The sequence below is a fragment of the Nicotiana sylvestris genome, chromosome 4, assembly GCF_000393655.2.
Source record: "Nicotiana sylvestris chromosome 4, ASM39365v2, whole genome shotgun sequence".
Taxonomy (NCBI): Eukaryota; Viridiplantae; Streptophyta; class Magnoliopsida; order Solanales; family Solanaceae; genus Nicotiana; species Nicotiana sylvestris.
This window is the reverse complement of record NC_091060.1, coordinates 137908877-137924005: the sequence shown is the minus strand read 5'-3', so window position 1 is coordinate 137924005 and position 15129 is coordinate 137908877. Positions and strand designations below refer to the sequence as shown.

The 15129-nt window shown below is 37.1% G+C and overlaps 1 protein-coding gene across 1 annotated transcript; it reads right to left on the bottom strand.

The window, feature by feature from the left end:
- Positions 1–3471: 3471 nt before the first annotated feature.
- LOC104213639 (ubiquitin carboxyl-terminal hydrolase 17) lies at positions 3472–13473 on the bottom strand. The gene is made up of 11 exons (XM_009763168.2): positions 12729–13473; positions 8502–9942; positions 8330–8415; positions 6874–6959; positions 6610–6772; positions 6401–6521; positions 6155–6312; positions 5174–5258; positions 4850–5062; positions 4466–4527; positions 3472–4380 (listed from the first exon to the last, which is right to left on the bottom strand). The coding sequence occupies exons 1-11, from the start codon at positions 13127–13129 to the stop codon at positions 3669–3671; spliced, it is 3528 nt and encodes a 1175-aa protein (XP_009761470.1). The 5' UTR covers positions 13130–13473; the 3' UTR covers positions 3472–3668.
- Between the last annotated feature and the right edge of the window lie 1656 nt (positions 13474–15129).

The following is a 15129-nucleotide window of genomic DNA, read 5'->3' as shown; positions in this document are numbered from 1 at the left end:
GCTTGATGTTTTGTTGACTATCTCCCTTGCTGGGATGTTGAGATTATTGATTATTGTTCCCTTGTCGGGTTTTAACTGCTTAATTGTGCTCCCTTGCCGGGAGTTAGCTGTTTATTTGTATTCCCTTGCCGGGATTTCTATCATTATTTGTCTACTCTCTTGCCCCTTTGTTTGTGATTGTTGCTTGGGTGAGGAAGAGTGATAAAGCATGAAGGGTGATGTCGTGCATTGTTTGCTATTGTGAGGAAAGAGTGTAAAGCACGAAGGGTGATGTCGTGTCGCATGATGTACCATTCCGTGCCGATTTTATTGATTATATGGTGAGGAAAGAGAGTAAAAGCACGAAGGGTGATGCCGTGCATATTTTATTTATATGATTGCCTGGTGAGGACGAGAGTAAAAGCACGAAGGGTGATGTCGTGCATTTGTTGCTTTCTGATTCTTTGTTAATATCCGAGTTATGTTGTTTCTTTCATTACTTGTTCTTATTTGATTTACTTCGAGGTTATAGATTTCCTTACCTTGTTTGCCTTGTGATTGTTGTTTGGGTGAGGAAGAGCGTAAACCACGAAGGGTGATGCCGTGTATTGTTTTGGTGAGAACGAGAGTAAAAGCACGAAGGGTGATGTCGTGTATTGTTTTGGTGAGAACGAGAGTAAAAGCACGAAGGGTGATGCCGTACAAATTGTTGATTTTTGATTCTTGTTGACCTTCTGGCTTTGTTACTTCTTTCTGTTATTGAGGATTTCTATTTGAAACTGTTAGCTCCCCATAGCATGCTCCCCCCCCCCTCTTAGCTGTTTAAATTCTGTATATTTCCTTTTATTGCATATATCTGCACAGGTTGTTTTTGGTAGGTCCTGTCTAGCCTCGTCACTACTTCGCCGGGGTTAGGCCAGGCACTTACCAGCACATGGGGTTGGTTGTGCTGATGCTATACTCGGTGCATCTTTTTGCACAGATCCAGGAGCAGCTTTTGGACCTCAGCAGTAGGATTTGATCGGGAGCTAACTTCAGTCCAGAGACACCGAGGTAGCCTTGCTGACGTCCGCAGGCCCGGAGTCTCTCTTTCTTGATTCAATTTGTTATCTTTTGTACCGAAACAAATAGTTTATAATTTTCTTTCAGACGATTGTATTTAGTAAATCTTAGAAGTTCGTGAGCATTGTGACACCAATCTTGGGTAGAGGATTATGTTAAACTTTCCGCATTTCTATTCAGTTTTTATATAAGTTAAGACTTCCGCTTGAAATTTTAATTGTCTCGTTTTGTTTATATTGTTGCGAATGTTATCAGAAATGTTTTAATGCTTGGCTGGCCTAGCTCCAATAGTAGGCACCATCACGACTTCCGATGGTGGGAAATCCGGGTCGTGACAGAACTAAAGCCCAAACTTAAAGTACATCCTTGTGATGCCTTAATAAACAAAAAACATCCCTGTGATATTTAAATTATTACAAAAATCATTCTTCCATTAATTTTTGTCAAAAAAACTAATGGCAGAAACAAAAGTTCATACCAAGCACCCCTAAAGTTTCCAAAACTGCCCCTCCTGCCAATCATCTTCCACCTTCAACAAAAAAGACAAAGGCTTCAAAAATAAAAGTTCACAAAACCAATCTACAGAATTGGAGATTAAACTCTAAAATACAACCAAGCTCCACAAAACCTTTATATAATTTATAACTTTGGATCTACTCCTAATTCTGATTCTGGTTCAGCTGTTGGAAGACCAAAACAGTGATGTGACGGAGAAGGTTTCTGGAGCTATCGCCCAGTTGAGTTACAATGAAGCAGATAGAGCTGCTCTTGCAAATTCTGGGGCTATTCCACAATTAGTAGATATGTTGCAGGACGAGTACGAGGAAATGAGAGATAATGCTGCAGAAGCTCTTGTCAATTTCTAGAGGACCCATCACTGGGTGATAGAATACCAGTTGTGTTAAATAGTCCTTCATTCCAGAATATGCAAGAAAGACTGACGCAAATTCGTGCTTCAGATGCTCATTTGGCTGCATCCCTTAGACATATGAGCTTTGAGCAATTAACTATGGAGCATGCTCTTATCTGACTCCTGATTCTGTTACATAGTGTTTCTTGAATGTGAGTATTATCTTAATAAAAGTATTATTTGATTGTTGCCCTGTCTGAAACTTGTTGGAATAGTTCAAGTAAAGGTAAATAGAATTGATCTTGAAGCTAAAAGTATCACACAAAACGATCATTCATCACAAGATTTAAAGAAATTGTTGACAATGAACATATAACTAATTGGGATTGTTTCTTCTACATCACAAATATATTACACTCCACGGTTACATTTATTCTTAATGCAGCTTATTTTTCGTACTTTCTCTTCACTTGCTTTCATCAACAAGCACCAAGCTGGCGTGGCCGACCTTCTTCCCATAATATAACTTTGGATCTGCACCAAGCTGGATCTACAGTTTGGATCTACTCGCTAATATAACTTTTATTTTTGAAGCCTTTGTCTTTTTTGGTGAAGGTGGAAGATGATTGGCAGGAGGGGCAGTTTTGGAAACTTTAGGGGTGCTTGGTATGCACGTTTGTTTCTGCCGTTAGTTTTTTTGACAAAAATTAATGGAAGGATGATTTTTGCAACCGTTTAAATGGTACAGGGATGTTTTTTGTTCATTAAGGCACCACATGGATGTACTTTAAGTTTAGGCTATAGTTCAAGGATGATTTTTGCCAAAAACTCAAATAAATCACACAAATTTGAAAAATTAAAGAGAAAATATCATCTCTTTATCTGTCTCTTTTTTAAAGCCAATTCTTTTCTAACTACTCATTTGTATCGTCGTATACCTATTATTGTCGAACAATCAGTTCCTAGATACCCATGTTGATTTTCTTGAAGAGTTTTAAAGAGATTATTAAGTCTGAAAATCTTATTCTTCCTCTACGTGACTATAAAGGAGGAACTAAAATCACATGTTAGTCATGTGCCTGCTGAAAAGTTGATGGAAACACATTTTCTTTAGGTTCATATTGTGTTAAGTTGAATATTAGAGGAACTTTATTGTAGCACAAGTTAAACTTAAGAGATGCTTTAGATTAGAAACGTTGAGTTGCAATAGAATTCTTCCTTCTTTTCCCAAAAAAAAAAATCTCCCTTATATTTTCTGTAACTTTCGGATTAAGAGCTGAACCCACAATTATGGAAGGAGAAGGAGAGATACTTCCTGTGATTTGAACTCTGCATTCAACCCTTCTCCTAGTTGTAGGTGGGGAGTTCAATGGTAATAATTATGAAAATGAACATGAGTGAGAGCCTTCGCGCAATTATGGTATAAATGTTTAGTGAATGAAAGACGAGCAACACAAGTTTCTAATGGCCTTCTTGAGCTAATTCATAGAATATTGAACCTCAATGGAACTCGGAGATATTTTCGAACCAGAAATACAGCAAACATTGCCAGTTATGTTCGTACTGAGATGGATACCCAATTACAGAACATGTAATAAGATATATTAAGGGGAAGAGAGGGACAAAATTATGGCCCCTTTTCGTTTTGAACACAGCCAAAAGCCAATGTATAATACATACAACCACTCCCTAAACCCCTGCCTCCCCAACTTTTTATTTCCCTCCCGTCTAGAATACAAAAATACTTTATAATACCATGTCCAAGAAGCACTTTCCCTCATCGATCTCTACAAGTTGCAGGAGATTTCGAGTTGTCAGAAGGGTTAACCCGACCTAATCTACTGGAGTCGGTCTTACTACTACTATGACTACTAACTAAATTTCTACAATGCTTACTTGAGTTGGGGCAGAGAGGTGTCCTTGAATTGCTTTCTCGAACCCCAGCAAAACCGTTTCGATCAGGTAACCCTGTCCAAAAACCGTGACCATCCCCAGCTGTTTCTGCACCGTCGCTACAACTGCTACAGGTCTCTTCATGTGCAGAAGCATAACGGTCCAAATCAGCAAGGGGTGAATGTCTCGAGTATAGAGGGGAAGGAGAAGATGAGGATGAGGATGTGTCAGAATCTGATGAATTCCTCCATGGGTTATTCCAACAGCCTCCAGACTCGCCAAATATTTGATCAAATAATTCATCAGTGCTAGTAGAATCCCTGTTAGTGCTCTCTGTGCTGCAAGAAGCACCCTCGGAGAAGAGAGAGGATGACTGCTCGCTTGATGAGTCATCCTCAAATATTGACCTACTTGGCCTGACACTTGTATGACTGGTATAAGAGCATTCGCCGCAAGTTTGATCAGTTGAATCGCCATGAGAAGAGTCCCATGGACTTCTTGTGTGGGATCTTGATTTACAAGCCACTTGCTTAGATCTTCTTGGATCACGAGGAATTGCCAAACTCCTCATTATTCTCGGAGCCCGTGGCGAGCACCTAAACGGAAGAAGAAAAAGTCAGCTACAACCAATAAGGATAGGGGAATGCATAGCTCGACTAGAAAGGGAAAACTTAATTTTACCTTGAATAGAGAAGCATGTATGCTCCCTTCGACAAGACTCTTTCAAGTTCCACGGATTTTACCTATAAAGATGATAAAGCCCAGATCAAAACCTCGAAAACAGCAAGACTCCTGCTTCGTAACAACAGTATATGAAGCAGAGTCGAGAGGAAATGGAGTGTCACAATTTTCCAACACCACAGAACTCGCAAATGCACATTAGAAGCACTTTTAGTAGTTCAAAGCAGAAGGGACAAACTACTACTTCATACCAAATGACTGAATTCCCTAAAACGTTACACAATACAAAAAGCCCAGAAGTGAGAAATAAACTATCCAAGCAATGGGAGAAATTCAGAAGATAAACGGAAATAAGTAAAACATAAGCTCGTTAGTGTGACATACCGAACTATCATCAACTTTGAACCACCTATTCTGAAAGTTCCTCACATAACACACATAGTGACCAGAAAATGCAGCATTCATTACGTCCAGGTGAACCACGACTCCATAAAGCTGGTAAACTGGCGACTTATCACTTGTCCCACTCATATATGGTGCAAGGTTCAGAATCTCTGGAAATTTAATTGTCTTGTTTAGCTTCCCAAATTTACCTGACTGCAAAACTACAGACAGTGAGCAATTGCAACAAAACAAAGGCACATGGAAGCATTTACTTGGATCAATATCAAAAAAAATTGAGACAACAAACTTCATTCAAAACAGTACCTGAAATCTCTTTAATGCAATAGTGAGGACATTAGGAGCCTCCAGCACTTTCAACTTTTTCTTGGCCTTTTCATATGATTTACATCTGAAGAAGCAATAAAATTTTAGTCCAAATATGTGCTCTAAATCTATTTTACTTCATCATTTCAATGAAAATAGCATGCATGCATTTCAAGAGTCGATCTGCTCATAACCAAACAAATTGTTATTGCACAGAAGTTTCATACTGTTTGTGCCACTACTGGAGATTTTAAAAGTGAAGCTGCGGTAGTATGCAATTAATCAGCAAATTGTCAAAGCCAAATCAGAAGACTTTATCATATTATAATCACTTCCACACACACACACATATACACACACAACAACAACAACAAAAAACCCAGTGAGCTCCCCCCCCCCCACACACACACACACGTGTGTGTGTGTGTATATATATATATACACACGGGGGGGATTAAGTGTATACACACACACACATAGAGAGAGAGATGGTAAGTATTCGGGTATCGCATCGCATTTAATGAAGTGGTCGGAAACAAAGAAACGATTCAATGAAATTTTAATCAACTCAGTTAACACCAACAAATAGCACTACCATTAGATTCTCCAAAGCCAACTGAGTCAAAACATTAACACATGCAGAGTATCTGATCCACTACTAAAGAAAAGGTGATAACCCTCAAATGAAATATGAAGTAAAAGAAATGGAGGGTTAACATATTCCAGTTGCTTCGTCAAGAATTGCAGACTCAATTTATTTACCTCCTCAATTTTCGGGTTCTTTTTCTCCCCTTCATGAAGGCAGGGTTTTTTCTTTTTTCTTTTTTTTGGGGGTGGGGGTGGGGGTGGGGGTGGACTGTTGGGTTTTTGATAAGCAATGGAAATTTAGAGTTTCACCTAAACCTATATACACATTATAAGAAAACTTCTCAAAAAAAAATACACGTTACAAGAAAGAAGTATGAGACAATCGGATCTAACCTGCCACATCGGTACTTGTTTTCACCGTCTAGAGTCTCAGTATGAGTAAATTGTTTTAAAGCTTCCTCCAAGGTACCTATATCTCCGTCTATTTCAACAGTAAGATCCATCATTCTCTCTTGCCTTTCAGATTTGCCCCCGCACCTCATGCACTCGATCTTCCAGTTAAAATTTTCAAAAATCAGGATAGAAGTTTCCAAGGAAATACTGAGCTTACTTTAAGTACTACTAAAAGCCAGTAGTTACCTTTGAACGAAGGTATCCCCCAAACATAAGCCCCACCAGAGTTGTTTCTTCTTCAAAAGAGCCAGATGCACTAACCCCAGCTTCCCTCAAGCAAATGGATTGCATTGTGTCGATAACATACCTATTAAGTTTGGCAAACAGATAATAAACTAACTTAGAACTGTAACAGATCTTGCACATTACAAGCTCCACAGATATAGAAAACATACCTAAGGAATTCATGTGCATCTTCTTCTCTACCATTACCAAGATTGCTTCCGATGCTCTCGAGATGGGAAATTATGCTAATAGGCGAGAGAGGAGAGTTTCCGTCCTTTGCTTTTAGAACTAGACTCTCGAACTCACACGTGAAGCACCACCCTTTCTTTTCACCTAATAACAGATAAAAAGAGAAAACTAGTGAGTTTGATTTGACTTAGGGTCTATGATAGATGAAAATTTAAGAAATTCTAACAAACAAAAATTGGACTTACATGTTTTGAAGTGGAGCCCTTGAAGAAAATAGGAAGTAAGCGGTGGAGTAAATGCCAGGCATTGAAGGACAGCATTAGCATAGCAGCTACGGCACATTGCAGAAAAACAAGTTAGGCATGAGGAAATCTATACACATTTTGTGAGATTTTGATGTATATCCTACACCTAGCAAGTTTTAGAATAGCAACCACAAGACAATAGCCAAATAAACAGCAATAAGTTCAGAATCCTCCATCTTCTAGTTGAGACATTAATCGGGCAGATAAGTATAGGAAAGTAAGACAGCAAGAAATCTGAATATTCGATCATTAAATCTTGACTAAAGCCTCTAGAATTGCCAACTAATATCTGATTCCCTTTTAGTCTTTTCGCAATGTTATTTTCGTTGAAGCCAATCAATCTTCATGTTTGAGAAGGACTTAAATAAAGAAACTCTCAAATGATGTTTGAGTAATCCTTTTTCTTTTTTCTTTTTTTGGATAACCTAGAAATCCCCTAGGGCAAGTGGTGCACAGTTCGAAACTCAGTGGATAATGGATCCAGCCCTCTACCCTTCTCCACTTAAATATAGCTTTATTTTGTAAAATATTGGCTTGTAATAAATTTAAATGGGGAACATGGTCAGTGGGGATTCATATAGCCGACCCCAAGTTATTTGGGACTAAGTCGTCGTTGTTGTTGTCTAACAACATGGTTAGAACATGCAACCTGCCCTGACCACACATCACATGTTTGAGTGAACCCTTCCCCTTATTTTTTCATCCTCTTTTATTTCCCACTTTTCTCTTACTCTCAGCTCATCTCAGCCTGCTCATGCTCTTATCAATTGAGCCCCAAAACATCATACGGTCCAGGGCCATTTTTTGCCCACAACATCCTCTCTTTCAGAACAAGAACACATCAAGTTATTAGTTGAAAAGCCCAAAGCTAACTGCACTAAGTAGACCTTAACAACAGAGGTCTCTTCAACTGAGGAATTTCTGTTAGTTCCAACATAAGTTACCAATTAATTTCAAGCAATCACAAAATTTTATTACTGACCCCCAAAGTTTTCCTGCAAAATAATTTCATAAAATCACATGACTTATTAAAAGAGGTAATTTCATAAATTTATGCACTAATTATCTCATCATCAGATAAGGCCCTTGAACATCAGGCCATCAATCATTATAAGTAAAATCCATTAATATATCTTGTAGCTCACAACAAATCACCTAATTTCTTTGTAGATTGAACAACCAATGGCTGAGAAATTTTACTCTCAACAGGAAATGCATATTTGAAAACTTCAATAAGTGATACAAATACTTGAAATCGGAATGTAATGAGACAAAATCCACATCCCTTAAGACAAAAGCACATTTAGATAAGAAAGTTACACGAGGCACGACTAGTCGAAAATAACTAGATATTCTAGGTTACATAGTAAAACAAGCTCAAACTCATGCCACATACCTGTTACCACAGTTTACGAGGCCAAATGGCCGCAATTCATTCTTCCAATTATGAAGCTTCACAAAACTTTCATATGGAAAAAGACCCTGAAAGAAACATATCTGATGAATACAGCGTCTAAAATCTTATGTGGATTACAGGTGAAAATCACATATAATCTAGAAATGTATACCTTGTTACCATATCTTCCAACGACCTCACACTCATCCCCCAAAGAATTATGCCGTGTCAGCTTTGAACCCCTGAACTGGTCAACAACTTTCAACACCGATGACTTCAAGCCATTCCTTGCATTTGGTAAAGGAACATTAGACTCTGCAGAACAGGCACTAGACACTTGAGTGCTATCAATCTTTGCAGACTTCACATTTTGAACTTCATGCCTCCCATTGCTAGAAGAGATATGACTACCAGAAATTTTGGCAGGAGAAGATTCTTTTTGTCTATCTTTTGGCAATTGTAAAACATTGGTCGAGCCTTCAACACCAAAATATGATTTGTTGGGGCTTGAAAATGACAAGCTACTAACTTTTAAACCATCATGATTCTTTAAATTACCAGAAGCACCAGATGAGGAGTATCTACCTTCATCAGAGGTCGATGTGCATTTATCACTGGAGTCATGCACATCAAGCTGATTCGAAGTTACAGATCGTGAAGCTGATGACCTCCTGCTTTCTGTCTCATCTTTAACTTCGAATCTTGATTCAGCTCGATCAACTGGTTTCCGCAGTTCCACTGTAATTGGGTTTGGATTTTTCAGATTCTTTTTTGAGTTGGATCCTTGTTCGCCCACCTCAGAAAGAGGTTTAGCCATTTCAGGGGGCTGAGATGAAGTTGATTGAGAATCTGATATCTTGGTGTTGCAAGCATTTCTGGAAGGAGAATATGCAATACTGTCAAGTGACTGAATCTTAGATCTAGTATAAGGAACTGCTCCTTCCCAAAAACCAGATGAGGGTGTAGAAGGCTCTGTTGATGAAGTTTCACTGGAGCCATCATTACTTGAACTTGTCGATGTCCAATATTTAGCCTGAGCGTCCCCATGAATGCTAAGCTTGGTGGGATTATATTTGCCAGACGTTGAAACAACATCTGCAGCAGATACCAGTTTGGGTTGCTCTCTGTAGGGTGGCTTACATACGTCTACCTTGGAATGATCAGTCTGACTCTTAACTTTAGCAATAACAGCAGACTTATGACTGTCAGAAGCATCAGAGTCATTTGAATCAGAAGCAGAAAGATCAACAGACGATTCACTTGAGGCAGTGAGGTCCAAATGTTCACATTGAGATGAGTGAAGCACGTAACTGGAGTTCAAATTGGGACATTTTGCTTCTGTCAGACTCTGTTCATCTGTGACATCCTTCCCATCATATGCTGCAGAGTGTTTGGATCTCAAAACTGCAGCTTCTGCTGGGGAAGCATCGCCTGATTCTGAAGAATGTCTACCTTCAACCTCAATGCTCTTAAGATGACTTCCGTTTGATTCCTGCTTATATGCATTCAGATGAGATGTCGCATCAACATCATTGTGGTGATCCGAGTTGCTAACTGGACGGCATTCATCCTTGTGACCTTGTCTCCAATGAAGGATTTGACATTTGCCAGAGCTGAGATGAATACAAAATATAGGAAAATTAGAGATGTATATGAATGGTTTTGGAGCTTCAAGAGAATAAAAATTTGATAGCTATCAAGAAAGAGATAAGATGCCTAATATGTAAGCAAGGTATCTAGAGCATATAGTACTAAATATGCAAACAATCTCAATTCTTTCGACAAGTTTATTTCTCAATAGCATTAAAGTAAAAGCAAAGCTGTAAACTCAGTCATTAGTGTCAAGACAGATGCTCCTCCACAAGTTGTCTTCTCAACTGTAAAAACCTCTTCCTCCGCTAACCCACCCAAAAGAAAAGGCCCCTAAAAAGAGAACAAGAAAAGATATATTCACAAATGTTGGGGCCTGCGCTACATGGACTCGGGTGCTTGGGGCTACTGATAAAATACGGATGCTGGGATACTAAGAGCAGACAACTTTTAAAAGAAAAGGAAATCTTGAGACCATAATAATCATTCCTGGATAAACAAGAAGGCCTATGCACCAACCAACACAAGGGTAAGAGGCCAGATCCGCACCTGATAGCTCCTACTTGCAAATTTAGTAGGAAACACTCTCATCTCACCTCCATCCAAAATTTAGCTGCAAAGTTCCAAATGTTTGATGCATTCTAGATAAATAGCATTTATTTACAACTCTATACATTTTAAATTTTCAAAGTTTAAATACATTAAATGACTCAATTTCAAATGATGTATGTCCTCTGTAATCTCAACGTAGTTATTTGATACATGTAACTATTGCTTCGTATTGGGCAGCAAACTTTCAGGGTGAACCGTGAACCTGGGAATCTACTTAGAGGACTTAGACCATCATGGCTCTAGCCTTGAGACCATTGGATTAGCGACAGTCCAGGACCATGCAAGTTCTTCTGGGTGCACCTGAACTTAAAACAGCAGTTTCCTGCTTGGTATATATTTTCATTATCAGATAGTTCCTCCTGAAAGATAGGATGTCTAACATGTTGTAAAGATTTAAAGGAAAATTATCCATTTGCTGTCAAATAACTGAATATCTCCGCTCTGATAATCAATTTATTATGTGTTTCTTCATGTGTATGTAAGATTCAACCAAAAAAGAATTGGTATAATTGAGGATTAACTTCATTATGTAGACAAAACGTCCTTCAGATGTAATCACATTTCATCGATTTACAACAATAAAACCTTCTTTTTGAAATGTATCCGGAGATTGCCTCTATATCTAAAGCTTATCCTAGCCTTGGTGCTAATAATTTATGCAGAAATTCTTCAAAACTGAAACTGTTTTTTTGCTCCATTTAATAATTGTGCTACAAGCATAAAATTTACATAAATCCGTCTAAATTATCACTTCTCTTTTGCAATAAGTTGACAAAGAAACACAGCAAATATTGATTTTGATTTTGGGGCAATAGGAAATAGAGTCAAGAAGAACGTACATCTTTCAACATATGAAGTTACAACCTAAACATGAAGATGTAGATCCTTACATGCAGAAATTTGATAGGTGCTTTAGATTCCGCTCTTATTACTAACTTATCGCAAACATTATTATTAAAAAAAGTTGGATTAATACTGAAAAGGGGCACTAACGGCTAGTTACTACAATACCAAAGGCTTATAAATGACCTCTCGTAACTCCACCTCCATATGTGGCAGAAAAAGGATCGATTCTATTGTAAACATGGAAGAGATAGAGCACATCCCACTTAAGGTTAACGAATAGGCTGAGCAAACTAGTTAAGAGTCTTGGAACCATTCACTGACCTTCTTTTATGTTTAAAATTCAGCTTATTCAATTTAACACTCTTGTAAATTTACCAATCAATGAGGATTACTCTAAATCGAAACAAGCCCAGCTTAAGCTTTGCTTCACTGGTATATATTAATTCGCCTATACAAATAAATTTCATGATGTAGCATGAGTATAGCACTATGATATCTTCATCTTAAATTTGTTCTGGTGGCAATTTATCTAGTGAAAAGGAGAGGGATGAGGAAAACAGAAGATATGAAAGAAAAATATTTTTGCAATTAAAATATAAATCAGCAGTTATTCTTCTACCCATCCCAAAAATGAATTAATTTCTTAGTAACCGTAAATTTCGTCCATACTAGTTAACCATTAATGTAGAAAGACGAATCAGAAAGAACAACAAAACTTCGCTCTCTTGATATTGTCTAAGTGATTCAATAGCAGTCAGTTACAGCGAATAGAGCTTTCATTTGCGCATTTTACGCCACTCATAAAATGGTCACCAGATACCATATACCATTAGCAGTTCATTCGTCTCTTTTGATTCTAGAGCATAAGAGAAGAAAGTCTTCACTAGAGGAACTGCAGCCCAATTATAAAACTAAAACTATGCCATCAACTGCAAAAATGCCCTTTTTAACCAGAACTAAAGAGGATAAAGCAACTGAAAAGTGCTTCTACAAGGTTGCAATTTTTGAGTAAATGAATCCAAAATCTACATCCAGTACTAGCAAGTCTATCAATGATCTAGTTCCGACAATAACAACAACAACAGCTTCAATTCCAAGCTAGCTGGATAGGCAATACGAATCTTCATTATCCTTGTCACTGGTCTAATATTTACTAATTTAAATACTTTAACACTAGAAGTTCTCTATCTACAAACATACAAACCCCCGCTGAACATTAAACCTAAGGAAAGCGTATCAACATGACTATGCCTTAACCTCAACTAGTTTCATCACACATGAAAAAAAAAAAAAAGGAAAATGAAAAAAATATAAACTTTTAGGAGAGATTGGGGTTATGAATCAAACATACCAGTAGCGAACTGCTTTACATTGAGAACACCGAGTAGAGGTAGGAGAAGAGCAAACTGCACATTGGTACTGTAATTGCCGTGCACCAGAATATGATGTTGTAGTTGATGATGGTGGTGGTGTTGCTGATAATGATACTGGCGGATCAACGAATACGTCATCCTCCTTCAGATAATCATAACTATATCCTCCATAACCGTAGCCGTATTCTTCAGCGGCCAGTAGTTCAGCCCTAGCTGCCTCCTCCGAAGCCAAAACCAAAAGCCTCTTGATCTCCTCCCTCCTGGCCACCGAACGCCTCCATTTTCGGCGAACCACAAAACCCAACACCGGTCCAAAAACCGCCACAAAAGCCGCCGCCACCAAGCTCGAGAGAAACCCTAGATCCCCTCCCACGAGCATTTACACAAACCCAAAAACAACAGCAGATCACATCCAAACCCTAATTCTTCCAAATTCATAGAGAGTTCCTATAACAGTAAAACTCCTACCCGATCACCAAGTCGAATTCTTCCAACACACACACACACAAAGATCCAACTTTGCATGCACACAAAATTAATTCAATCAAAAATCGTCAGATCAACAAAATTACAAAAATAATAAACTTAATTGTGGAGAAATCGAGAGAGGAAAGTGTGTCGTTTGGAGAAGCAATAAAGTCACTGGAAGAGAGAAGATTCTGACCCTAAGAGAATTTTTTTTCAGATCGAGAATTTAGGGGTTTTTTAAAAAAAAGTGACGGGAAAACTGAAAACGGAAATTAAAATAGGCGTATAAGTGTGAAAATAAGAATAAATGTAGGGGTTAAAATTAAAATATTAATTCTGTGAGATGTAAGAATTCGATGGATGTGGGCAAAGAATTTTGTCCTCAGGCATCGAGAGACGTGAACCCTTGGCTCATCTAAATATTCGGACCGGATTAACCGGTCGGAAGATTCACTTATTCAACCCGGTCTAGTTTCTAATGTGGACTACTGGACTTTCCTTTTTCTTTTTTTTCTCTTTTTGTGGATCTAACGTTAGACCAAATATTTTATTTTCTATTAATAATATCACTTTCATTAATGGTTTACCATAAACTTTTTGATGATCATTAAATAATTTTCGTTCAATTATTTTGATTATTTAGGACTTTTCGTGAAACATTTGGTCTAATATAGAAATTTTGATATGGTCTTGTTCAATAGAATTTTTATTTAGAATTTTAATATAGGCCAACTAAATGTCTTGGTACATCCAAAGTTTTATAATCACAACAAAATTGAAAACAAACCTTAATCCACTTGTTAGTAAATACTACTTATCTAAACCGATATTTAAATTTAATTAAATAATTAATCTTCATAATCAATAAATAAAACAAAAATGCATATCACTTGACTATATACGATTTAATGTTAATAGTACATATGTACCATTTATATCATATATTCATTAATTTAAATAAACACTCGACGCAAGTAAATTTTTATCTTCACTAATTTTTATTTCGCTTTTTTTTATATTTTATTATGCCTCTCTCTATCTTTACCTATAAATATTCAACTAAGGGTTTGAATATATATTGAATCATAATTCGTAGATATGGTAGTCATGATTCATGATGAGTGTACGTGCCACCGACAATTGAATGTGATAGCTTACTCACCAATTTTTAAACTCTATTTACTAGCAGCTGGAAATTTTTTAATATTCACGTTATCTGAAGGAATATTTGGAATTCAACTTAAAATTCCTTTCCAAAATAAAATGGAAAACGAAAATCAAACTCTCACTCAGTGTTTGCTATTCATATTAGAGCCTCGATTAATTTGAGTCCACGTTGCATAAGCTCCATAAAAAATAAAACGTATTACTATATTTAATATATTTTTTAAATTGTAATTCAAAAAATTAAATAATCAAAATTAGGTTGCCTTGACCGAAAGCAAACTTCAAAAGATGGTCAAGATAGCTTGCTTAAAATTTACATATATTGATCTTATATTCCATAATGTTCATTTACATGTATTTAATCTTATATTATTCCGAATTTCACTCTTTTTCGGTAGATAAATAAAGAAGATAATTGCAAATGGTTAGAAGAAAAAATATCAAAAGATTAAAAAAACAAAAGCAGAACCGTTGAGACTGTACATAAATAGCATAAAACCAAATGACAAGTAATTTGGTTGTCCTTTCTAGTTTTAGATGATGATAGTCATGACTTCTACTTGATTGGGCAAATCATCGTTTTCAATCCTCTTGATTTATACGTCATTGAAATAACACATTTTCTACCCTACTACTATCACTCAAATAACTGTATTTGTGACTTTAATTTCCAAAGATGAATTGAGTCATAAGACACCATAGCCTATCAAATTGGAATATACAATCATCTTTAAATTGGTCAAT

Bases quoted from the DNA above. Each gene is read 5' to 3' on its own strand.
- LOC104213639 (XM_009763168.2), bottom strand. From the start codon at position 13,129: ATGCTCGTGGGAGGGGATCTAGGGTTTCTCTCGAGCTTGGTGGCGGCG. The intron at 6,313-6,400 runs GTAACTACTGGC...TTTAACTGGAAG, and splicing joins GGGGATACCTTCGTTCAAAG to ATCGAGTGCATGAGGTGCGG. The intron at 4,381-4,465 runs GTAAAATTAAGT...TCTTCCGTTTAG, and splicing joins TACATGCTTCTCTATTCAAG to GTGCTCGCCACGGGCTCCGA.